The sequence below is a fragment of the Aythya fuligula genome, chromosome 5 (genome assembly GCF_009819795.1).
Source record: "Aythya fuligula isolate bAytFul2 chromosome 5, bAytFul2.pri, whole genome shotgun sequence".
In the NCBI taxonomy this organism is placed as follows: Eukaryota; Metazoa; Chordata; class Aves; order Anseriformes; family Anatidae; genus Aythya; species Aythya fuligula.
Window position 1 is genome coordinate 23,797,563 of NC_045563.1, and position 27,168 is coordinate 23,824,730.

At 34.5% G+C, this 27,168-nt stretch overlaps 1 protein-coding gene across 17 annotated transcripts in view; it reads right to left on the minus strand.

The window, feature by feature from the left end:
* RALGAPA1 (Ral GTPase activating protein catalytic subunit alpha 1) overlaps positions 1 to 27,168 on the minus strand; it is a 125,674-nt gene that overhangs the window by 67,699 nt on the left and 30,807 nt on the right. For 6 of the 17 annotated variants that reach the window (XM_032188268.1, XM_032188267.1, XM_032188269.1 and 3 more), the window contains exons 13-26: positions 26,810 to 26,958; positions 25,443 to 25,572; positions 24,777 to 25,014; positions 22,613 to 22,774; positions 18,106 to 18,246; positions 12,526 to 14,094; positions 10,489 to 10,613; positions 7,895 to 8,111; positions 6,832 to 7,032; positions 6,583 to 6,759; positions 3,238 to 3,390; positions 1,518 to 1,711; positions 1,294 to 1,392; positions 1,035 to 1,190 (exon numbers count right to left, since the gene is read on the minus strand). In XM_032188268.1, the coding sequence (XP_032044159.1) occupies positions 1,035 to 1,190; positions 1,294 to 1,392; positions 1,518 to 1,711; positions 3,238 to 3,390; positions 6,583 to 6,759; positions 6,832 to 7,032; positions 7,895 to 8,111; positions 10,489 to 10,613; positions 12,526 to 14,094; positions 18,106 to 18,246; positions 22,613 to 22,774; positions 24,777 to 25,014; positions 25,443 to 25,572; positions 26,810 to 26,958 (3,711 nt within the window). The remainder of the gene's footprint in view (positions 1 to 1,034; positions 1,191 to 1,293; positions 1,393 to 1,517; positions 1,712 to 3,237; positions 3,391 to 6,582; positions 6,760 to 6,831; positions 7,033 to 7,894; positions 8,112 to 10,488; positions 10,614 to 12,525; positions 14,095 to 18,105; positions 18,247 to 22,612; positions 22,775 to 24,776; positions 25,015 to 25,442; positions 25,573 to 26,809; positions 26,959 to 27,168) is intronic. The other 11 variants (XM_032188284.1, XM_032188278.1, XM_032188280.1 and 8 more) reach the window with 8 other exon arrangements.

The following is a 27,168-nucleotide window of genomic DNA, read 5'->3' on the forward strand; positions in this document are numbered from 1 at the left end:
AGGTATTAAGCTCTTACCTATATCCTTTATGGAACCATAGAAGAATTATAATAAAGAGTTTTATAACATACCTGGTATATAGTTATTCAACACAGTATATTACGTGATTGTAGACTTAGTGAAGCAGTTTTTAAAATAACGTACATGATGCATTCCCTTCCAAAGTATTAAAAGAAGTGTAAAATATAATCAGTATTAAAAAGCATCCCAAGATTAGGCAAAAAGGAAACCCTTTTCCCCCTCCACATAATTTTCCAATAACAATGGTATCCAACCAGATGGCAATATGTTATATGAAGATTTTCAATCCAGTAAGAAAAGTAGAGTAAAGTAGTTGTTAGAGGACAGAGATAGGAGATCTGTCCTATCTATAGCTGTCTGTGGAATAATTTTAAAGTAGTTTTGGTTAGCCCAGCTAAAAAACCAGGGCTGTTTGAACCTTTGTTCTCCCCATACCTTCAAGTGCTCATCTAAAAAGGTCACAAAAACAACTTTTTCCCACCTCTGATGTACACCTCTAAAAAGAATGTGTAAGCCGTACAGTATTTTCAGACTTTTTCATATTAAATCTTATAAAGATCTCCTCCCACAATTAAATATACTTAGTATGTCTCATTTTGCTGGTTCCTATACTTGCTGTAGAAATAAACTATTCCAGACATATAGTGAGCACAATTTACTCTTCCACTAGCTGAACTGTTACATCAGGGAGCAAGTAAGAAGAAGAGCAGACATTAGAGAGATCTACTTCCTTCATTCTTGTATGCTTCAATCTGTACCATACAATCAGTAAAAAAAGAAAGAGTACCCTTTCTACCCTCTTATTTGCTTGAAATGGACTACAAAAAAAAGCATTCCTGATTACAACCAAGAACATGTGGGCCAGTTATCAAAGCTTGTAAAAAGGATCAGTCATGTAACTATTTTTAAAGACAAAGTTAAATTACTCAGCTAAAATCCATTCAGTATTCCCAACAAAACAACTTAATTGTTAGCTCTATTTATTTTAACTTCAATATCATAATTAAACTTACCTGATCAACATGAAGAAGTCCACAGTGCATTATATTGTAGAAATGAGTTAAAAAATCCTTGTTTGGAGATACATCTTGTCTTCGCTTCATTGTCTTACAAATGAGCTTATAAGCATGTAGCTTGCCTTGTTTGTATTTATCAGTCAGCATTGTTGCCTACAGTTTTAGAAAAGTTTTTATTATTCATAGAAGACAAAAGTAAGTTACACACATTACACAATTTTTTACTTCTGTTTCACTGCTCAGTGCTCAAATTTACCTTGAACAGCCAAGGTGTTAGAATTCTTAGTGGTGGAATTAAAACTGGTGGAGATGGTGAAGTTAGATTATCTGTTGAAATACCAAGATTGTCTCTTATCTGCAATCATCAAAAACAAAACAAAAAGATAAAAACATTTAAGGGAAATATATACAGTGATGGTTTTTCCCTCTGAAAATCCTGACCAATCAGGTCAGCTTGGAGAAGATGTTCCGTTCTTTTACCTTGGCCAGATTCTGCCACAGTTCACATAGGTAATCAAAAACCTGGGCATGAATTTCTGGATCCATGATGCTGTTGACATCCCCCAAAATTCCTAGCATCCGCCTCCACATCACAGTAGCAACATCTGCATGCCATCCTGTAAGTGTTCCCCCAGCCATCACACTGCAACATTCTGAGGGAAATTCACTAGTTTCTGTAATGGAAGAAAAAAGTACAGTGAGACCTACTTCAGAGAAAGAAAAGTTCTGCTATAACTATTACATACAGTTTTCTTAAAACCAAAGGGAAAAAGGCTTTTAGAGCAAGATATTTCTTACCCATTAAGCCATCTCAAAAATGTTTAACTACATGTATAAATTTACTTTCAAACTCTCTAAAAGAATAGTTCTGTTTCTTATATTCATTCTGTAAGTAATAATCTAGGTCACTGCTGCAGCCCTAATACTAATCTGATGGACCTCACTGGGCCAATACATTTGTAAGAAGTTTCTTAACTTCTTATTTTGGAGTCAATGAATCTCCAGAACTCCATTTGCCTTCCTCCAAGAATAGCTACATATCAACTTTATATTTTTTTTCCAATAAAACAGAAAGATGATTTTCCTTAGAATCTACTATCCATGTATTTTACTTGCAAATTGAAGAGTAAGATTGGAGTAAACAGTTGTCTCTGGCTAATGTTCTTTAAGTGGTAAATTTGTATGACTGAGAGGCAACATTCAGTAACCTAGCATCATGCAGTCTTACTCTCAACCAGTTCTCCCTACACATCGGTACACATTATCTCTACACATTATATGAACGAACAGTCTTTTTAGGTGGAAGGTCTGTTCATTTCAGTTCATCCGTACAAAGAAAAATGATAGATTACAATGGCTCGCTCTTGATGTGGCTACACAAACACACCAAACCAGCTGAAGAGCCATAGTTTTAAAGCTGCACGTATCCAGATTTTAACTCCAGTTCCTCTCACACTTATTTTCAAAACACCTCAGCACCAGAACCTGTTGAGATCTTCTGAAAATCTTGCAGCTCCCACAGGCATACAAAATGAAAATGACACCTGAATTCTGCCTGATCACATAGCTTCTTCTTTTGAAGATCTGGACCACTGTGGTAGAGACACTAATGGTTTCTGGGTTGTAGATTTCAAAGTATAAAGCAAAATTATGGCATTTTTGTCCATCAGTAGGCTACTTAAAAGAAAAAGGTCTGATACATGCATCAGACCTTCTGTTTCCATGAGATGAAATATAGGAGAAGTGGGAACTTTGTACATTACAAAACATATTCTAGAATTTGATAACTAAAGTAATTATATATTTTATAAACAATAAAGGGAAAACAACAGATATTCCAAGAAGAAATTAAAACACTACTTAAAAATCGTGTCTTATTACTTGTATGTTAATGATAGAACTGTCCATGGGAGGACGACATAGCAAGTTAAGTTGGCACAACTCTACGTATCAAAAAGAACAATTATTAATGTGTGGACCAGTAATCTACTGCAAATAGTTCTAATGAAATGCAAGACAAAATGCAAAAAGGGTTTTGTTTGCTTTTAAAGAAAATAACTGCAATCAAGTATTTTTAAAAGTGTAAATGAAATAGACTTGTACAGGATTGTCTACAGCTAATGGGGTACTAGCTATTTTACTACATTGTACTGGAAAGGAAAAAAAAGAACAGGTTTATAGTTTCTATTCCAGATACTGCCTAGGTCATCTGGCGTCTGTAAAACAGAGTGGTGGAGCTTCTCATCCAGCTGCAGATCCTTCTGCTCAATATGATCTGCATGAAGAGTGGCAGGAGAGGGTGTCTGTGATCGGGATCCAAGAGCAGATTGGATTGGAGAAGCACTTTCAGAGCCTGCAAATGCAATTTTTAACAGTTACCTTAAAAGCCTTTTCTATTTTCTTGAGCTGAAATGTTGACTAAGCATAGCATTAAAATAAACTGAACTACTTTAATATACCAAATCTGTTAAAAAAAAAAAAAAAAAGAGAGAGAGAAAGAAAAGTTATAAAAACTCTAAGCAGATCTCCCTGTGAATGGTGCTCCAAAAGACAACAAATTACATGCAGGAAAGCTGAGAGATGAACATCAAAATCAGATAGTCAAATGGATTAACAGAGCTCCATTTTAAGTCAGAAATATTTTAGCTGCATTTATTCTGGAGCACTTTCAGTGCTCTGAATCAGACAAATTTCTCTGCACATTCCTTCATCTAAATTTCTCTCCAGCAAATTATTTAAGCAGAAATTTTGCTGGAACAACTATTTTTTTCCAGGTTTATGGATGCATACATGTTAATTTATAAATAAAAGTTCATACCAGGAACTGATATTCTTTGATGTTTATCTGCTGATTAGAAAATCCATATGGAGGGAATATTCTATGTAGTGCGAGGAATGTTATTTCCTCTAAGACATAATAACACAAGTTTGGCAGTGTTGCAAAGGCATCTTGCCATGATCACCACTTGGCAACCTCTCTAGGCAACTACTTGATCTCTACTTAGATATCTACAGAGGGGGAGGGAGCTGTGTTTTTCTTCTGCACTATCTTCTGCTAAACAAGTTTAATTGGACTTTAGGGATAGCAAATCAAAAATGAGGCTCTTAAGAGTATTTTCCCCAAATTATTGGGCTGTCAATGTACTTTCTTCTGAAGAAAATTACATTGTTTAAAGAACTTGACACAAAATGTGAAGTGTTATCAGAACAGAAATTGTGGTAAATGAACTTAAATTGTTAAATTGCAAAGGTTTCTATCTGTTTTAAATGACAAAGGTAATGCAACTTTTACCATGTTTAAATCAACACCTCTATGCAGGAGAGATGGACATACATATAAATGTCATTAATTTCTGTAAATGACAAACTGTGGTAGTGCCTTTCCTTTACAACTACTCCTTCACACACAGACGACTGTTTAACTCAACAGTTAAATTATATTCTCCACTCATTACCGGTCCCTCGTTTTCCACATACACACAAAGATAATATAAAATATACATTTAAAGATGTTCAAAGAAATCTTTTCCTACTTCTCCATTCTGCTCACTAAGAGGGACTGAGATGGGTGCAGAGAAAAAGCAATGGGGTGGGGAGAGAAGAAGAGAGGGAAAGAGGGAAACAGACTTTCATATAATGGAAAATAATGGACAGACAATTATGGAAAAATTACTGAACTACTGGAGTCATCTAAGAAGCACTAGAAGATACCTCAGCATATATGGATTCAAATTTGACAGCGAATACTATGGGTTTAACTTGTTCCAAGACTAGTAAACAGCAGTCTATAGTAAACTCAGTCATTTGCTAAGAATATGAAATAATGCCTATATGCCAGGAAGAAATTTTATTTCCCCAAACCCCCAAATGTGTTTAGAAACAAGTAGGTTTCTGAGCAGCAGAGCTATTGAAAACTGGCTTCCTATGAATGTGCTTTGACGTTCAGTTTCTGCATAGATTTTCTGGTATCTAATAAAGAGAATTCACATTGCAGTCTTCCTGTTATAGGACCCTTCTTCATACATGTGTTTTTCACTATACAGCTGTCTATCTTTCACAAAAATAATAATAATTTAAAAAAAAAAAAAAAAACAAAAACAAACAAAAAAACCCTTCTGTTTTCTTTTAATATGTCAATTTAGCAGAAATTAGACAATGGGTTCCAACACTGTTGGGGGCATGGAACAGTCAGACAGAGACAGACAGTAAAAGTGCACAAGTCTCTCAGGAAACCTTGCATTTAACTGATACAAATGACACACAAAAGCTGCCTCTCTAAAACAGTGGTCCAAACAACAAGAAAAGACAGCCACGGAACTTCCTCACTGGACTACTCCGTCATTAATTGCAATCTTAACAATTATAGTGCAAACTTAGACAAAAACATCAAACAGTAATGACATTATTAACACAGAAACAAACAGAAAACATTGTCTGCAAGGACTCTCAACAAACACACAGCAAAGAGAAAAGTGAAGAGAATAAAAGTCAAGCTGATCACTGCTGAACAAGCTAAACAACAACTCTGAAAAAGCTAATTTCATGCTTTTTCAGCAGAAAGGCAATTTCAGTATATGAAAATAGTTGCAAGGAATGATGGTCTTTTCAGTATCTCTGAAAATGCAGTTTGATTTGTCAGAGAACAGGACACTGTAGGTAGGTGTAAGCTTTCACAGACAAATCAGTACTTGTTTCTAGGATTGTGGTAGGCATGGTAGCATTTAACGGTTATGGAACAAGGAGTATAAAAATGACTATGGATGTCTTAAAGTCTCATTCATGAAATATGTTGAGAGACCTTTCTTCCAAATACTTCTGAGAGAGGGAGATTCTCTCTTTCAGAAAGCAGCCCATTCAATTTGGGTTAACTGTATCACTTGATGGTTGTTAATCTAATTGTTAATCCTCTCTCTTTCTCAAGAAATAGTTGCAAAATAAGTTTGACTGAGGTTGTGAAACACTAGTTTGGTTCATTACAGGCTTACTTTTATGAAAAAAAAGGGAAAATCCTAAAAGAAAAAGAATTAAGTTACACAAATGGAAGCTGATCTTACATGTTACAATAACATTCTGCATATTGAAAGTTCCAAGTTTAACAATAGACAATATGGAGAGAGGTTAAGATGGGTGTACACAAAAGAATCGCATAAGACTTCTGTGCACTGGTTTGAAAGCACTTGCAAAGCCTTTCAAGGAAAAATAACTTACTCAAAACTAGCTATTTGGCAACCAGTAATATAAGGACACTGGTAAAATCTAGCTTACACTTTGTGGTACATTTTCTCTCTGATAATTACATAGATTATGTCATGAAGTGTTTAAAACACATTTAACACCAAGAAATGGATTATGTATGTAGCTAAGTCAAACAAAATATTTCCAATTGTTATTTCACACATTAGTGTTCTATTGCAATCAAACAGTAACTGAATTCCAAGAATTGTTTTATACAGAATATAGATTCATCACAGAACCTGAACCTGGTATTCTTCAGGATGGGTGGAAAAATTCTGAAACAAATTATTATTTTTTAAAACTACTTTACCAGTAATAGTTGCAGCTTCAGCAGACAATGGTTGCTGATTGAGACTACTTGTTTCCGAATCTATGTGGAGTGTAGTTAGACTGGCTACTTCTTGCTCCTCAGCACTCTGTTGTTGTCCTGAAATTGCATCAACATCAGTGGAAGCTGGCGTCCCTGCCTCGGTGCCAAAGCTGAAATCTGTATGAGGGAAGTGTTGTATTAACTGACAATTTAAAAATACCACTAATATAAAATACAAAAGCCTAGCACCTCCAAAATCTTCCATGTAAAACTTGTATGTACATCTCCTATGCTTCCAACACACTGTTGCACAATTTACATAAGATGTAAAAGCAGAAAGTAATTGGCTATTATGGACATTCTCATTTCTGTCACAAAACTGTGACTGAACTTCTGGAGAAGACATTCCTATTGCATGTCCTGTATTCTGCTTAGTCGCTGTAAGCGTACCTAAATGAGAATAAAGTAAAAATAATGGAAACATACATTAAGAAGTTTATATGCAAAATCTGTAAAATGAAAGAAATAGCCAAGTTTTTCATTAAAGTACTAACTTCAAACTACAAATATTACAGCAAATGACATTCTGGCTAGTGTTTCTTTCAACACTTAAGACAAAGTATCATGCTCAAATGTAGTCAAATAACATAACTTAGTTACAAAACATCTATATATATATATATATATAAAAATTGCAATTTCATCAATAAATACTTCTGCCATACAAACATTATTTCTCCCTTTTGTAATACATGAAAACATAATTCCAAGCAACTACAATAATCCCTTCATATGAGTAAGAGTGGGAACAGATGCATGAAATGAATAAAAAGCATACTAAGTTATTAGAATAGCATACTAATTTTATGATATTACGTTTAGTATCTCGATTAATCTACAGTTATAAAAAGACCACTGTAAAAATATCAGATGGCCTTCTTTACCTTTTACCTAAATTTTTCAAAAGAATTGAAATAAATTCTGAAGTAAGCAGTCTTTCATTTTTACATTTTGTGTGTAAAACACAGATACACTTCAGAGAAAAGACAATAAATATTGCTTTCTAACTTCTGTGCACTGTTGTTCAGCTTTTGTACAGCAATGTTTCAGTGCTGTTTTATTCATATACTATAAAAACGATTCTCTCAAGAATCCTGCTTGCTCCATTAACCTACTAGTAATTTCTGTGGGGAATCAAAATAAGCTCTTTTTACAGAAGACTGCTGGCATATAACTTAAAAAAGAAAACTCGGAAAAGGAAATTCACGAGCAGTCAACCAAAAATGCTCCTACTTTGAAAAAGTATACTTGCTTTCAAATTTGCGGCCATCATACTGAAAAGCACTGAATGAGTCAGAGTGGCTATCTGAACTGATGAGGTCACTGCTGCCTGCACTAGCAGGCGATGTCCATTCGGATGGCACGCCTGGGTCGTCTATAGGACGCATTTGGTTCTGTTTGTTCAATACATCAGGAAGGTCTTTTGGAACTTCCAGGCTGCCAGGACTGCTTCCTCGTCTTGTCACATTCTAAACATTGAAGAGACAAAGTAGTTTACAACCTTGGATGGCTTATTTACATACAATGGAAAAAGCAAATGTCATTTGCAAATGTATATATATAATGTATATATATGTATATAATAATGTATAAAAATGTATATATGTACACGTATATATATAAATGTATATATATACACTTTTATATATATATACACGTATGTGTATATATATATAATCACGTGTATATATATACATATATATAAATGTATATATAACAAACAGCTGACAAATACCTAAACCAAAAATTTTCATCATCCTACATAGCCAAGACTTCCTAAAACCCCAGACAGCAGAAAATGAAGAACCTATGTAGTCACACAATTTCATACATATAAATTGTATTTGCACAACAGATGTTTGGGTACATATTTTAAAAGACAAGGATTCAGACTAAAATGAGCTGCACTTATATAAGACTTTAGAAAAGAATAGTAAAGAAGTGCATCGTCTCCAAATTATTCTAAACAAGACTTGTTAACCTTTGTTTCAGGCACAAGCAGAAAAAAGATTTCAAGAAGTATGGTGTTTTCTGGCTTATAGACTATGATGCTATAATCAAAAATTTCATGTACACCACAAGCAAATTAATTTTCTAATACACATCTAATTTTCTTACGATTAAGCCAAAACTTAGTATTGACTTAAGGCAAAAAAAGTATATACAAGAAATAACGCATACAGATTTGCTCATGTAAAAGTAAGCTGTTCTACTCAAGCCTTTTCTTTAAGTCACTCTTCATGGAGTGGAAAGGACTGTGGAAAGTGGGACTGTTTGTTTGAGAAGGAGAAAAAAGATAAATGTAGAAATTTATGATCTTTTATGAAATGGCTTGAAATCTTTATGCATTGTAAACTAAGAGACTGAAGGTGACTTACATTAGTTCTAGTCACTTCTTTTCCCGTCACCATCTTACTACTAATTCGAGATTTACTCAGAATGACAAGTCTGACAAAATACAAGGATTTAGTGTTCAATAGATCCATAAACTAACAGTAATCTTAATAACTTGGTACTTTGTTTTAAAACAGAATATCCATTCTTGTGTGCTAGATTGCAAGATCAGTGACAGGCAAGTTTCATAACACTTACTCAAACTTACCTTGGCTGTTTTTTGCTACCTGAGGAAAGTATCAATCCTCTCACCTGAACTATTAATAATCAAAGTTCTTGACCAACTATGTGAGAAAATGAACAACACCCCCTTCTCTTTCTCTCTTTTTCTGTGGCCAGCTCTGATGACTTCTGTTTTACCGACTTGAAATATGTAAAAAATCATTAACTGCAAGTTAGCATTTTTATCTTGTAACGCAAGATGAAAAAAAAATTCATAAACATAATTTCAATTAAAAAAAAAAAAAGGAAAAAAGCATACATTTGAACAAACTCTATAGGTCCTCCCTTTCCATAATTAAAGATGCTGATAAATTAATTTCTCCAATCACCTTGAAGAATCTGTCCCTCAATAGCAACAACTAAGATACTTGTTGCCAACTTTCTACAGTAGCTCGTCTTACAATGACCTTTTCCTTTAAAAAAAATAAAAAAATAAAAAAGTAGAAAAAAGAACAGAACAACTTTGAAACAATACATTTCAATTATCACCCATGCTGTTCTTCATTTGCAGCATTTCTCTGAATATTTTCCCCTTCTTTGCTACTTAATAAAACACTCATCTCTTCAAATCACTTGTCTTATTTGGTAAGCATTCAAGTGTAACCTGAAATTCTTGACTTAAAATTGATTGAAATTTTTGATTATGAATGATAATCAAAACAACATGACATTACTGGAAAAGCATAGGAATAAAGCATATGAAAAGTTGGTTCTGTTAACAGAAAAGTACAAGAAATTTTTCAACACTTTTAAGTAGGAAAAAAAAGGAAAAACATATGTTAATGTAGTTTTGTAGTCTTGCACTGGCTGAAACGGTAGGGAATAGTAAGTACCATACTACAGTACTCCAGTATTTGCATAAATACAGAATTACACTGCAGTCTGCAAATTTACATATAAACTATTATCCTGGAGCTGCCTGTGTACAAAGATCTTTGCAGATGCAATTAAAGTCATTTAATTCAATGAGACTATTCATCTGACATTTCTACCTTGTTTGAACAATAAAAATTTAATAAAAATGTAAACACGAATGCATAAAATACCAGAAGTCTATTTCAAAATGATTTAAAGCCAAGGAATAATTTAGTGATATTCTGAATTCTGATTCATAAAAAACAGAGCAAGATAAACATCTTACTATGTAGTAAAGTGATTTAATAATGTCATTTATTAGTTCACACAAATGTGCAGATTACATATTGAAATATAGGAAATTTAAAGGCTTACCAGTGCACTACCACTGCGGAGTCTCTCAGCTATAAATTCATCCATGAGGTCAGGAACATTTGTATTGCTGCTGCCAATATCACTATCAACAGGGTGCAGCTTTTGACTCATGTCCTCTCTATTAGCTAAAAGCAAATGAATAACTGTATATAGTAAAGAACAAACCAACACATTTTCAAAACAAAAGGCAACAAATAAAGAAGCCCTGCTAATAAATAAAAAAAAATAATCAAAATTGCCAAACATGCATTTTAAGAATTCCCTCTTTTTAAGCAGATTCTACTGTAGGAATTAGTAAAACAACTTCTTCCCACTAAGCAGGTGTTAGTCAATTTCCAGTAAAACCTTTAAGAGCAAGAAAGCTTATAGGAAAGCACTACTTAAAGTTGTTAATGCTTGCTTTAAGGATACAGCACATATTCTTCCTCCATATCACAAAAAATTAAGGAATAAATCCTAACAATTGTATACGATTCCTACAGGCACCCCTTCTTCATTGCATTTTTAATGAAAAGCAATGTAGTGGAAAAACTAGATTGCAATATAAAATAATGACAAATGTCAATGTGGCACTGTATACACTTAGTATAAATGTGCAAATAAAAGTCTTATGTAATAAAACAGCATGCTACTATATGGAATGAAACTTCAATCTCTGGATGGTCAAATGGTGATGAACAATTAATTAAGTTCACTCAAGTATTAGTTCTATATTTTTGATATAATTATCCTTTTAATTTTTAGCAGTGGCTGTTAGACCTAACTCCATGATCTTAGCCTTTAAAGTTTTCAATTTTTTTCAGTTCTTTTTTTCTCTATACGAATTTTCCCCTCAGTGTCCTCTCTCATGGCTCCATGTTGAGGCTCTGCTTGACATTACAGATTTTAAATAAAATGTTTTCTAGATATCTCTGTCAGAAAAGATCCTACAGAGAAACAGAAATCACTGAGAACAATTTTTTTTTTTTTTTGTAGATAAATGCGACAATCACACTACTTCCCATTTGTCATGGTGCTATGCTTTCACAGACTGCCCTCAGGTGGCATTAACATCTCAATGCAGGATGCGTTACAGAACCTCTGTTAATCATGCTAGCATAATAATGGGAAAAAAGGAAAACCTACATTACTGCTGAAAGTTAATTTATTGTTCATTTAAGGTTATTTAGGATGTGAACTAAGCCAATGGATATTAGAGCGACAGCCTTCTTTTTTGCTCAGTCCAGAGAGGTCTCATAGTTAGCAGGACTATCCTGAGACCTTCATGAACATCCATGAATGATTTCAAGGAAAAAAGAAGCAATGAAAGATGTTGCCAAGATGTAACTGTATCCATTTTGAGGAATGCATACAGAAAGGCCTACAGAATGTTTTGAAAAGATTCAGACAAAACCTTATGTCTATTCACAGAGAACTGTCACAACAAAATGATTCCAGTAACAGATTTCTGTCCACAATTTTTAAAAATGTTATCCAAACTGACCTCCAAATGTAAATTTGAGGGGCTTTTTTGTTTTGGAGGAGGAAAAAGAGGGGGCGAGGAAGAGGAGGAGGAAGAAAACACACTAAATGAACCAGAAATGTAGTCAGTTGAACGTAGCTGGTTGATAGCCAGGTCCTTCTGACAAACAAAGTACAGTTACAGGGGAGTAGTACACTCTGATATCATGTTCACATGCCAATCATTTGGTAGGCTGAATTTTGAGGCTCTGCATGGTAGATGAAAATTCAGAACTCTCAAGGTTTTGTCCTTTATTAGGTCATTTATTGTCTCTTCCTCTTCCCTAATGTGATGGTCTTCAGCAGCAAAGAGGTTCAACTAAATATCTTTAAAAAGGGAAATTAGTAATTTAAAGTATGTAAAAGTAACTTATGCTGGGAGAAAATCAGCTGGCTATAGGCGCATGCATAACCAAACAGGGAAAGCAGTGATCATCCCAAAGCCTTTTGATTGCTTATCAGAGCTTGCTTCAGTTGCATTAAGCCAAACTGGTGCTGCCTTTCTCCTTTTGCGCTCTGCACACTGTTAGTGCTCACCTGCAGCTTTCCTTCCAAAATAGCCCATTACATGACTGTACAGATCCCTCAGTGGAGCCTCTGCTGGCACTCTGTTCTGCCTCTGTGGGGAAACATTTGCCTTCGGCTTCGAAAGAGCATGTACAACAGTTTTATAAACACCACCCAGGGAACCCTGCTGTTGCGCTGACTCCTGACCTGACGACCTAAATGCACTACGGCTATGGAACTGGTTAACTGCAATACCTTCTTTTTGCAGCACGGCTGCTTGAGTTTCTGGAGTTTCCTTAATTTGCTTGCTACCAACTGAAGCAGCATTGATTGCATCTAGAGGTCTATATATTCCGGGTCTAACCAGCTCCATGACAGCTGATGAGCTGGTGCTTGTACTGGTACCGCTGTTGCTGCTACCACTACCACCACTACTGAAGCCACTGAGTTTACGAAGTCGTGCTTTCCAAGCAGCCTCTTTGTTCTCAAGAGGGTTGTAAAATTGAACTGATTCTGTAGATGGTCTAAAAGTTACATGAACACTATTTCTTTTTTTAGTTGTTATTTTCATGATTTTGGCCCTATGAGTTACTGTTTCAGATATACTCCGTTTAGTTGGTGACAGTTTGCTTGTACCTGTGATGTGAGGCATTTGAGGGTTAACTTGTGCTTTAGGAAGAATTTTCTTTGCATGCATAACACGTGAGTTGGTTATTTTTTCATTAAATTGGGTACTTCTATGCTTTTCAGCTAATGCTGCTTCCACAGCTGAATCTACATCAGCTTCAGTGGCTGCTTGCCTGTACAGATATCTCTTCCCTTCTTTGCTGCTAGGACTACTTGACCCATGATCAAACAGGTTTTCATATTGTTTATCAATATTCAACTGTCTGGCTTTATCGAGCACTTCATTTCTTGCAAAAATGTCTACTTGAGTAGGTGCAATATTACTTATAAAGCCACTTTGGTTTTGTTCTAGGTGCAGCTCTGTGTTATCAGCTCTTTCTGTAACAGTGATGCTATTCGTGCATTGAGCAGTCTGATCACTATTTTCTAATCCATCCAGTGGTAATCTATCATTCCTATTTACTGATGTATCACCTTCGTGAGCAGAAGCCTCACATTTATCTATCTCAAAGTTACCGCAAAGTTCTTCTTTTTCTTTAAGATATTCTCTCAGAGAGGAAAGAAGATCATCTTCACCTTCAAGGTCAACATATTGGCTTTGTTCAAAGGTTGTGTTTGCAAATTCTACCGGCCCTATTAAATGACAAAGATGGTCATAAATACTATCCCCAACTTCCAAGGAGGACTCTCTGCTATTTGTATCAGTAATATGGCTTTCAGTGGATCTATGCATTGAAGAGGTCTCAGTGGAACTCTGTAAGCTTGGAGCGTGATGGGATGAACTGTCAATGACAGGAACTGCACCTTTGGCTCGTTCAACTGCGAATGGTTCCAGGATGTCAGAGGTGCTGCTACTTCGTGGCAGCGGCTGTTCCTCATTTAATGCACCAAAAACTTCACTTGGAGCATCCTCACTCTGTGAAAAATGTCTGACTCGAGGTGGACGTGGAAGAATTTGAGCATCATCAATGTCTGTAGGAAAAAGGTATATGTAATACACACAAGCTTTTACGTACAGAGACCATATTTATTTACCACTACATCCTAATTATGAGATTTAAAAAGCCAGGAAAGTCCAGAGCCTTGTTTACTTAAGTACAATGAATATACTTTTTCCAGTACTAGAGTGTTAAAAACAAACACACATAATATCCAGTACAGAATGTAATATAAATGAGTTAGACCATCAGAACACAGTTTTAAATGTTAACATGCATGAGAACAAACAGTGAGACCATGGAACGTTTGGAAGTACAGTTAAAGCTAGGGCTGTGCCAATAAGTTCAATAATTCAACCAATATTATACCAACTAGCTTGAAGAAATGGTTAACTTGAATATAAATTAGCTTAACAATAGTACCCTTCATAGAATTTACATCTTCAGAAAAATACACAACTCCAAAGAGAACATACAAGTTTTCTGGAAGATTAGAATTGCCTCCTGAAGTGACTAACTATTACTTTTTCATAACTTGTGTGCATGTACATACGTTACTGAAATAACAGAAACAATAGTATACAGGTACGAGTATTATGGCATATGTAATATAGTGTATACCTGAAGACTTAATTATTTTTTTTAATCTTTATGGAAGAACGGCCCCTGTAGGGAAAAGATTACTATAAATAACAGATTATTTAACAATATACTTTTTTTTCCTCTAAAACAATGTTTTTTGAAACATCTCTCATCTTCAAAATGCAAAACTAAATGTTAAATGGAAGCTAACCTCCCCATCTTCTTCCGGTTTTACTCAACATGAGTCCTAAGAATTACCAAATTAAGAACCCCGCTACTGAAAAAATCCTGCAGCCACACAACAGCTAACATTAGAGTAAAATCACTTTTACTTATGTAAAGACAAGAATATTTGTTATGACCATTTAAATTAGTGATTCCTGGTCTCTGTTGAGACAGCTAATACTCTACCATCAGCACACATCATAGTTAACTGTAATGAAAGCTGCAGTTCCAACAGAGATCACCTAGGAAACGTACAGAAATATCTTCAACCCACTTCATATCATCCACCAAAATAAAGAACCTTCACATACCTCATCACATTTCTTGATATGTCACAGGAATACTACATACTATAAAATCACTGATACAGCCAACGCTAAGTATCTCTTCAACTAATTGCACAAATTCAAGCTATCCCTTGCTGTCTTTTTAAGGGACAGGCACTTGAACATTAAGGTAAAACAACTTTGTCAGTTTTCTGTTAGTTCCTTTTCTCATAGAATCATTTATTCCCCTGATTTATTTTTTAAACATACGGCTCAAAAAGTTGTAGATATGCTTTTAAAATCAAGAATAACAATGAAGAGTAACAGTTGCCACAATGAACAGACTTACCTTGTTCTATCTAGAGAGTTTATCTTCAGGTCTGCAGTAACTGGATTTACTTGAACTCAGTACATCCTAAAATCCCCTCCCAGTGTGTTATTGCCAAAACAAAGAAATTACGTTGAATTCATTTAAAAATATTTCAAATTATTATTTCATGGTCTTTACACCTATTTCAATAATATTTAATTATGGTAACAAGAAGTCACCTTAAAAATGTCACCCGTTTTGAAGTGCTCACTTTTCTGAGAAAGAGCTGGAAAGGGATTTTGTCATATTTTCCTTCTGAGCAAAGCATATAACCTGGAGGAATCAGATATATCAGTGCTAACTAAGCGTATGTGTTGGAATATGATGAAAAGTGGTCATTTCCACGCTCAATTTTTCAGGGAAGTTATAATTTGAAAATTGGAGTTTGACCCAATTCAAAGTTTACTGAACTGTAAAGAAGCTATTGGACAGGAAATGGAGAAGTCTATACTGAGAAAGAGAGTATACATATAAGCTCTTCCAGAAAATAAACATAAACTGAAAACTGTTGTATACTGCAATATTTATTAACCATTTCCTTTCTCTTCTGCTTTCACCAGCAACAAATTTCTCTACAACATTCCTGTTCAACTTATTATTTGACTTTACAGACTAACATTCAATAAAATGGATGTTGCTCTCTAGATACAACTGCTATTTCAGTCTTCATTGACTTAGGCAAATATTAACATGGACCGTGCCTATAGAGCCTCAAGAATTTCTTTTTGCAGCTGTAAGAAATTGGTCTTAATGAAAGCAGCAACTGAGGACCATCGGATGCAGCTAAAATATGCATGATAAGGTTATAGATGAGATTTATACATATATATTTATGATAAATTGATCTCATCCTGAGCCCTCAATATGCATCTTTCATATGTTTTATAAACTTCATTTTATATAAAGTACCAGCCTGAGGATTGCATGCATGCAGTGATTATGATTTCTAGGATGCTAAAAATTACTGGATGGAGAACTCCAAATGCACGCCAAGCAGCTCCACACATTGAAATAAACTCAGCTATATTTATTTCAATGTTGATCCAGTATTATTTATTAGGTGCTCATGTATGCAGGACTAGCACATACAAGTATACAAACATTTTCATACAATCGTGTAGTGCTTGTGCCAACAGAAATTTCCTTGTTGTAGAATAGAAGAAATTAAGGTAATGAAAAACTGCTATTGTATTATCAGCACCGAAAATACGATGTTTTAAAATCCAAATGAACAGCCTCCTTGGCAACCAGGTCTCACCCCTGCACACTGGTATACAGTCAAAATAGGACACTATCCTAAGGAGGTTTTACTGACTACATCATGAGTGTGCCACAGAGGGCTGCATCTCTGATGGCGCACATACTTGGAAGAAATGCTGGCCTGGTTCCTAGGATGTTACAGTAAGGAAGACACTGAAATTGGTAGTTCTGGGTATTCTCATCCAATCACAACTTTCCTTAAACCAACCTTACCTCCCTTTTTCTGCTTGAAGGCAGAAAGAAAAGACAGCTTTTCAGTACCAGCTGGGAGGCAGATATGCTAAAATACAAACACATTCTGGCATGGAATACAACTTTCAAAACACATTTCTTGATACTTCTTGGGTAACAAGAGGCAGGCAAGAAGAAAGTGGGAAAGCACAGAACATATCTTCCATATAAAAATGTACTGCCTGTAAGTCCTTCTATTCGTACAAAGTTTTGAGTGTGTGCATATATATCCTACGGTGCTTTCACTTTTGTACTCATTGAGACAAAGGCATAATAATATTGTCAGCCTTCACTAATTTCTACCTAAGTAGCAGCTGGAGTACAAGAAAAAACATTATCTATAAAATTTCATATGTGCCTTTTAAAAACCTGTGAAAACCCTAATTGTTTAATCTACTTGCTCAAAGGCTCTCCTTCAAAGAAAGCTACTATCAAAACTCCTAGCCAAGGAGTTTGCAGGGTCAAACATAACATTATATAAAACTAGAACTCTGTAAAGATAGATAATTTGGAAAACCAAACCAAACCAAACCATAGCACTTCAGAATCCAAAACTGTATTTAAGATTTTAAGGTTTTATATACCAATGAAAAACCGGGATTCTGTAAAGCATATTATATGATACCATATACTTAAGGAATCCTTTTTTCATGGGAGCTAAATTATATCATTATCATGGTTGGCCACACAACACCTATGACACTGAATTCAAAAAATTAAGTAGAAAGATGTAACTGGCAAATAAAACTAAAATTTCTTCCTTTCTCTCCCTCATTAAGCACGAACAAAATCTTTACATTAGTTGTACTCTCTGATGGATATTGTATTACTGCTTACCAATAAATTGAAAAAGCAAGAGATTCCTCTCATTTTCATTTTTATGGTAGTAAACATTGGCACAGCACTAACTTCTAACAGTTCCAGAATGAATTGCGAAATAGCATGATATTACATAATTCAAAATATTCATTCTTAATCTCTTCCCCTCTCCCCCCATCCCATCCCCCAAAGTATTTTTACTTTGCAAAATTTAATGATTTTGCAGAATTTGAAAGCAGAAGGTTTAAAAAGGTGATAAAGGGGGTGCAGAAATTAGCAGAGGTGGCACTACCTGAAAGCTCATCAGAAAGGGGAGTGAGAACAATATCAGGCAAGAAGGGTTTGGAAGTATGGATCAGAACAGGAGCACTTTTAGCACTGCGTATATAGGCCGATGGCAGAGCACATTCACCAATGGATCGGCTTCTCATGGCTTTAAAAAGGAAAAGAAAGAAGTGGGGAAGGAAAAAAGAAGAGTGACTATAATGAAGGGCTCGTGTCACAGAAAAAGCAGCAACAGAGAAAACAAAGATAAAAAGGAAGAAAATTTAAAAATTAAAACATTTCAGCACGGCAGATATTGGCAGAGCTGTAAGAAAGAAAAAATCAGTGGACACTGATAAGACATTTTGAGTTTTCAACTTTTATGTAAAGCAGCAACAATGCTTTTACTATGGCTATTACAGAGATTTTGCATTCAAAACCAATAAACTAATTAACACTTTTTTTTTCCTCCCATTGCATCAGGGGTTGAAAAATCCAAGTTAAAGCACTCCACAAGCACTCTGAAATTTGTATTTTTTAACAGAAAAAAACACAACTTACACTACATTTCCATTTTTCTAGTTTACTTTGGTTTGCTCCTAAACAAGTACATCTGAATTTTGACCTATAGTCTTGAATTTAAGATTCTTCAAAAGAGATTCAAAATTGTAAGAAGGAAACAAGCAATTCTGTGTGGAAAAAAATGCAATACAACATTGTATAGTTCTGCATTAAAAATGAAATGACTGAAGTGAAATGGTTTGTCAACTAAAAGGGTTACATTCTTATCAACAGGACTTTAATGGATATTGGATAAATCTTTCTAAACTGATCCTAATTCACCTTTTTGTTTCTCATGTCCTGCCAACAGTCCTACAGAAAGAAAATTTACAAAAGAATTGTGGCAACAGGATCAAGGTTATAACTGCAGCTTTTCCCATAGATTTAAAGTGAACCTTTATGACATTTGTTTTCAATTGTCAAAGTAAGACATAGCAAGAACTGATATCGCATTCAATTTCAAAGTACTATTACTGTTCTATTCATGGTTTCAAGCAGTTTCCTTTTCAAATTGTTGCAAATTTGAGAATTTATGCTAAAATAGTTGCTGATAAACTTCTCATAAGGAAACTTCAATTCATCCTACATATTGTTTGCACAATATTTAAGCAGTCTTTGAATTTCTATAAGCATATTTTCAAAACATGAAATGTACCCTTAGAATCTCAGTGCTCCTAATCTATATGGGAATCAGAAGAAAAGAATGAAGTACAGAAAAAGTTGAGCACATCACACGTATGTGATCTTGTTAAAGAATGGTCTCTAACACAGCAACATGAAGATAACTTGGGTAGGTCTATGTACATAGAGCAGAAAACACATTTGACGAATGCAGCACAACTTAGGTGGAATCTTAACAACAGTTTGAAAAAACAATTCAGAAAGACAGATGTTTTAAGACTGAAGCCATCCTCTATTTTAAATTAAATTTAGTTTAAAAGACAGAAACCAACTTCAAAAAAAAAAAAAAGACAACTATATGCAAGGCTTTAACTTATTTTTAAGAGATGCAATATTAAATTTCAGAATACAGTCACGGATAAATGCATTGCATTCATCATTATGCATTTTAAAATGAATGCACGCTTGAGAGAAAATATCAAGCTACAGAGTAAATAAACCAAACTTTTGAGATTGGATACTATGTTGAATGCAAATCATTAAAAATAAGTGTCCCTTGTAATTTGACTGATTTTCTTCCACCATCTTATTTGATTCTAGAAAGAGGGAATAGAAAATCACTTTTACTATTTGGAAGATGGAAATTTTATAGAAAACTTTCAAATGAAAATTTTATAGAAAACTTTCAAATGAAAAATGTAAGATATTATTACTGAAAGCAAGATTAACATTGTGATGCTGTAAAATGAAAATGTGACCTCACTGCATAATTATTTTAAATAAGATATGTCACGTTCAATTAAGTAGTCAAATAGAGTCAGACTTAACACAAGATGTGGACTAGATATGTCAGTTCAAAACCATCTGCTGTTCTCTATAGAAAAAAAACAACACACATGGAACAGTAGACTCCTAAATTCCTTCAGACCTGGTATTTTTATAGGACGAGAATCTGCTGTCTACAAATTCTATATCTAGCCCTACAAAAGATTTTTCAACCCATATGCATTTAAAGACCCTTTTCCAAAAATTACTTTACATAAGTTCAGGCTAAAAATGTACACACTGCATATCAGGAAAGCTGTGATTTTTATTTGAGTAAAACACATACACAGAAACTTGGTGCAGCAATAGACGTGCGCTGGCATGAGGATGGCTCAAAAAACAAAGGTGTGCACAAAATGTGTACAACATAAAACAAATGAAAAAGAAACCCCAGCTTTTTCTTACCATAACATATTCAACATGCACATCCTACCTACTCAGATATAAAGAGTATATTACTCACAATCAAAGGAAATATACTACATATCAGATATCATGCAACACATCTGAGGTGTGACTTAATTCTAGGCTTTGCTTGCGGCATTAATTAACTGAAGCAGACAAACTAGCAAAATGTTATAAAGAAAATTTTACTTATTATGACTATAAACCATTTTTGGTTATGTGACCCCATTTTAACTGGCACAGGTTAAGAAGCACCTGAGCAGCATTCTGAGAAGACCGGAGACAATAACAAGCAACTCTTTGCTGACAGTTAAGATGTATGCTTTTCTAACAAGATGTGATGCTTCATCAACATCTTCTTAAAAGATGTTGATGAAGAACTGAAGAGTTTGGGATTCTGGCTCTGGCAACTTTCTGAGGGCTTTTCATCTTTTAAAATTATCCTACTAATGCTAATGCTTGTCTATGGATGGTGTTCTATAAAATGAATAGAGATGAATTTTAACTGGTTACAGTAATATAAACCTCGCTAATTAATATCAAATATAAGGCAAAAAAGAACCAAATGAAGGAAGCTGAAGTGGAGTGAAACTAAAATCAGATTATTTTGCTGCTAACCAAGTCAATATATAGCTTGATTAGTATAAACAGTGATTTTAGGGCTAACATCATATAAATAGCCATCTTTCAAAAAACAGCAAAACAAAAACATTAAAAATCAATCATGCAGTATAATCTTCTGACATCTGAAATAATAATTTGAGAGGGATAAATTTTAACATGAGCTTTACCTTGTTAAGACAATTAAGACTTAAAGCAAAAATACTGCAACAGTTAATCACAGCCTATCTGAAGAGAAGCAGAAGTTACATTTAAAGTATCTGCAATCCATAAGGAAAACTTTTGAGTCAAACTAGCTGTCAGCATGAGATAAAGGAAATGCTGTGTAGCATTTGGATACATATTTGGGTAGTTTTGCTAGCATTTTTGTAGTAGTGCTTACAGAACAAACAACTCTCCCACCCCAACAGAAGGCTTCAGATGCTACTCGTAAACAGAACTTAAAAATTTATTAAAAATTTTGAAGAATATTCAAATAATTTTCTTTGCTAAATAACCTCTGTGACTTCAAAAAATAAATGTGAAGATTTTTGGAATGTTAACAGAGATGTTAATCTCTGAAAAGCTAACACTACTACATATTTGATTACCATTCCTGAGTTCTAGAACTGCATCAGATTGTACCTGCTTCCAAGAAGTACCAGTGCAAAAACAGTTCATGACTGAAGCCACTACTACTACAGAGATAGTGAAAAAGCACAAGATACTCCTTAATAGGTTCTTCTTTTAAATGAAAAAGTAAAATCAGCTTAAACTTCCTTCACATAATGGATAGCACCGAGATCATCAAGATGAGAAAACAAAGTAAAGAAATTTGCAGTCCAGTTCATGTTAAGATATGGTAAGCAAATCATAAAAATGTAAATGAGTATTCTTTTGAGCAATCCATCTAAACCATTGACTACCATCAGTCATTTCTAACACAGGAAAGAGTATCTGCAAGTAATGAAATTGAGAAATAGGTCACTTCAGAAATGGAGAACTGCACGGCTGTGCCAATCTCTCATTAACACAAAATTCAGGGTATAGTAAAAGACAGCACATTTTATGAACTATGCAGACATGTACATAATTCTCACACTTTTCTTTCTACAGTTGGAAAATATTCAACCTATTGTGTGCATAATTTATGAAAACAGACTTTAAAAGCCACCTATCCATACCATTGATCAAATCAATTTTTTTCTTTTCCATAGACACACAACAGTATTATTTGTCTAATACATCTTAAGCATGTGATCAAACATTAAAAATTACACAATACTTAACTACATTACTCTCATTTGCAGTAACTGTAACTGTAGTAAGAACAAGCTATTCAACTACCCTCAAAACACGTAAGACTACATCATTTATACTTATATTCAACTAATTACTGCAGAGAGTATACTTCTGTAGAAAAAAATAAAGTTAACCATGTAGCTACAATGTCAGTTATGAATTCCTTCCCCTTTCTCAAATTATTAGCTCTCTCACTTTTATTAGCTTTTACAGATACGTACCAACTGTTTTCTGCCGTACTATGCTTCTTGCCTTTTCTGTTCCTGGAGATCCAGTGGTTGTAGCACTGCGTTGTCTCATTGGTGCCTGTCCAGGCTGATCACGGCTCCAGCCTCTAGAAAAGGACTTATCAACAGAAGATTTGGGGAATTCATGCCCAACTCCTGCAAAAATAGAATTGCAAATCTATTCACTACTATGGTGGTATCACCAAACAGTGACAGTTGTATTCTTTCAGAGAGATTTAAAGTTGGATAGAATAAATTACCAAAGCTAGCATGATTTTAAAAGCTAAAGAGCACATTACTATATTTAAGTGTCTCTATAAATCCACTCAGCTAGCATTAACTGAGGGATACTGAATTTTTTGTCAGAAGCACTGGTGCTATTAAGCTATCGTGATTTTCTTTTCTGACCAATTAAGTTGAAAAACACAAGAAAACTGGTTTTACAAAGACTGTAGACAAATAAAATGTGTAACTATATACATTTTACCTCTATCTCAACCTTTGCTGTTCCTGTTAGACAAAACACACAAAATCATACATTACATACCATTAATGCTGCAGTTGTTTGCCAAATAACTTTGTGACACTTGAGGAACATGAAGTGAAAATGATAAAATATTTTACCATCAAATGCAAAAGCAAGTAAAAGGGAATTTAGGCTCAAAGAACAAGGCTTTTTGGAATTTCACCCTAAAAATACTATAAGAAAAGATGTAACAAGTTCAGAATTGCCATTTATATCAAAGTCAATAAAGCTCACATGAGGAATTTTCAAGAAACTGTACGTAAAAAAGTCCAGTGAACTAAAGAATATTTGCAGTGTATTTCCTTACCCACACTGAACTGACTTATGATCACAAATTACACTTTATAACAGTTACAATCATTAAAAGGGCATCTTCTTGGAAAGGAAGCCTTAATAGAGCATGTTCATTATTATTAAAGAATTTATGCCAAAGAATTTATGCCAAAGAATTTGGGCATAATCTGTATGGGATTTATTACTTCCAAAACCCACTAGAGTTAACTCTTCAACTCACATTTAATCATGGAGGCTCTGGAATTCTACTGCTGAAAGCTAACAAACTCTTCTCTTGTGCTTTGCATGGGTGATACAGATGAATCAAAATATTTTTAAAGCACATGCACATTGCACATTGATTATTTCTCACTGACAAACCCTAGGGAAGTAGTAAGTACCTTCCCTTAGGTTTGGTTCTCCCTCAGCAATATGTGATGAACAACATCCATCAGAAAACAGAGAGATTAAAAAGTAGACTAAAAACTATACTTTTTTCCATCTTGATTTCCATCTTAAATACAGTTCGGCCTCTCAAAGCCCTTTTTAAAGAATAGTATTATCACCCATATAATACAGAAGACTAAACCAAGACAGAAGTGATTGCTCGTGGTGACATGCAGGAAGTCAGTTTCTAATATGGGAATAGAATCCAGCCTTTGCCAGTCTCAATTCAGCACTCTACATAGGAGGACAGATTTCCTGTCTCAACAACATCAGAACTGTAACAATACAAGTAGCCACCCTCTCTTCCTAAGTTTTGTCCTACAGAGTATTTCCTGCATCATATTGACATCAGTCTAAAAACTGGTACCATTCACATGGTACTAGTATCATTTCACTTAGTCAAAGTAAGTCACTTTAACAAAACCAGTCTTCACCATGGTTTAGCAGTGAGTTACTGCTCAAACAAAACTATGTTCATCTAACATTTCACCTTTAATCAACATTCATGGGATTCCAGAATCCATATTCCAATTATGCTTGCAATAGGCACTTGCTACTTAACTAATTTTTACCACACATGTAATCCTCATTAATTTAAAAATGTTTGGCTGGGAATCAATTTGTATTTGATAAAAATGGAAAGGCTTAACACATTGTAGTGTAAAAATTTAGGTTTAATTCTACATACCTTTAGGAATTAAATTCCATATGTGACTATTTGCAGGACTGAACCTTTATGGTAGGATTTCACAGTGGTTCTAAAAACCAGCCTTATTGTGAAGAAACTGGGCTATTTCAGGTGACAGTTATGTCTAATTAGCTACTCTGAAAAGACTGGACAAAAACTCCGTTGTACCCAACATCTCATTAGCACCGCTCAAACTCTTAAAATTGTATACAATGTTGTCTTACCTTTGCCTTTGTGTTTTTTCTGCTTCTGCTCACTTAATTTATCCAATGGCAGGTCACTGAGGTCCAGGCTATAGAGGTTTCTAGCTAATACTTTAGTTAGTGTCTCCATTGTCAATGACCACTCAGTGGCCAGCTCTTCCCAGTATGTCAGTGATGACATTACAGACAGCAAGTCATCCCAAAGTTCTCGAGAGATGTACACATTTAGATTCGCTTTGATCCAAGCTACTATAAGTGTCTAAAATAATAAAAGGAGAAACGTTGGCTTACCAACAAAAGATAACAACATTCAAATATTACTGCTTAAAAAGAAGTTTCTAACTGCCACAAACATTTTTGTGTAGTCCTAATATTCACTTCCTTGCCCGTACACAGACTTTCCATGAATAATGAAGTATTATGTTAACACGTGCTTCTGACTTAGAGGAACAACTGGATTGGCTTGTGTAAGATGTTTCCATACGTTACAAATTTTGTTAAAGAGTTCTGTAGCACTGTCCTTGACTAGTTCTCATCACATTTATATATTTTCTATCTTTTTTTTCCCTACTAAAGAATCTGAAGACTTTACAGATCCTAGGACAAACCAGTCAACAGCAGCTGTTGTTTCTAGTTTCTTGGTCAAAATTAAACTGAATTAATTAAAGTGAATTTATTTTTAATTGCCTGGAAAAGAGGTCCTGCAAGCCTTCCTGCTAAGGTGGAGTTTTTTCTTCCTTGATACTGCAAGAAAGTTTGGGGTGGTATTTTCAGCACAGATTCAGTAACCCTGAGCAGCACGAGTAGCATCTGTTCCCTGCAAAACAATATTAAACTTAGAGTTACTATTTTACTATAATTCTGTATATACCAAGATACTTTTAAAGATAATGACTGCGCTTGATTTGCCTAAACACACTGTAAACAGCCTAACTTTTTTCTTGTAAAAGAAATTACTCCCATCCCTTCCTTCCACACTTGACTTTCACAGTGAGGAACCCCTACTGCCGTGTAACATCATGTGCAAGGTTGTTCAAGGGTCATCACTTACAATGGCCTGAAATTGCAGGACAAAGGTTTAGTCATATTTCTGATCTGAGTTTATACTTTTTTTGTATGGATGACAAATTTTGGCAATATTACATGATCATAAACATACTTCATTAATTCTTTTGGGTGGCAAAGAAACTTTGTCATCACAGTCTACAGCCACTTCTTTAGTGACAAGAAACTGGGGAAGAAAATACTAATTTAGTGTGATCTGTTTTCTTTTATCACTCCCAAATTTCCCAGTGGCTAGTCTTGAACTGATTCCTTATTTCCTAACATGAGTAAACAAATTTTAAATGGCATGTAATGCCAGCTCTATTTACCAAGTGAGAGACTGAATGCATGTCAAGTTAAAATGGAATAAATCAGCCATTTGAAATCCCCTTGCTACTGATTCCTTACAATGGAGAATGGTGGCAATATACTACCTCATTAGAGACATCTATTTAAAGAAGAGGGGGAAATAATGCAGATGACTTTGAAGGAGGGTCTCTTGTCCCTGCTATGAATCTTAAACACTGGAAAGGACAAAACAGTTAAAACAGTAAATGGACTCTTGTAAAGAAATGTCTAAAGCTGGAGTTAATTATAGATCAAGAACAACTCACATCTCGTTATAATAATTATCCAGGCTTATCTGAGGATTTGTGTTTATTTTTAAATAAGTCTCCTATGTGACTTCATACTTAGCACTTTGACACATGAGCAAAATGTCCCAGAAAAATGTCATCAGTTGATCCTTGATAGTCTGTATACTCTAGCTTACTTCTTTTTTCATTGAGGGCTACGCTGACTCAAACTAGATAGTGCTTATTATTGGCATTAACAGAGGAGCTCACCACTTCCCCTGTGGTAAGTCGTTTGCGATTTTAAAGCCCATGCATTTACTGATTTAGAGGAACAGATTCACATAGTCAATACTATTCTACTGTGTTTACTACCAAGAACCATCTCACATTTATCTTGTGAACTAATAATCTAAGATAAAAACATTAGCATTTTACCAAGTCTTCTTGTCCATAGTCACTTGGACTACCATGTGGCGGTAGATATTAAGAATGCGTTTACACATATCAGTGTGTTCATCCAGCAGAGTTTTAATTTCATTTGCTGGTTCAAGAAAGAATATGTTTGAAGAATTTATAATAAAAACCTGTAAGTAAAAAAAAAAAGTAGATGTAATGAGGTCGAAGCACTTTGATGTTTTCAACAGTTTAGCTGATAGTTACGAGGAAAGATAACACCCATGATTAACAGAACGGGCTGCATGTATACTCAGAAGTATGTACTTAAACACAAGTTAGCTTAATTTGATGATAACACTACAGTAAAACCAATAAATTTAAAAAAAATATCTATAAAA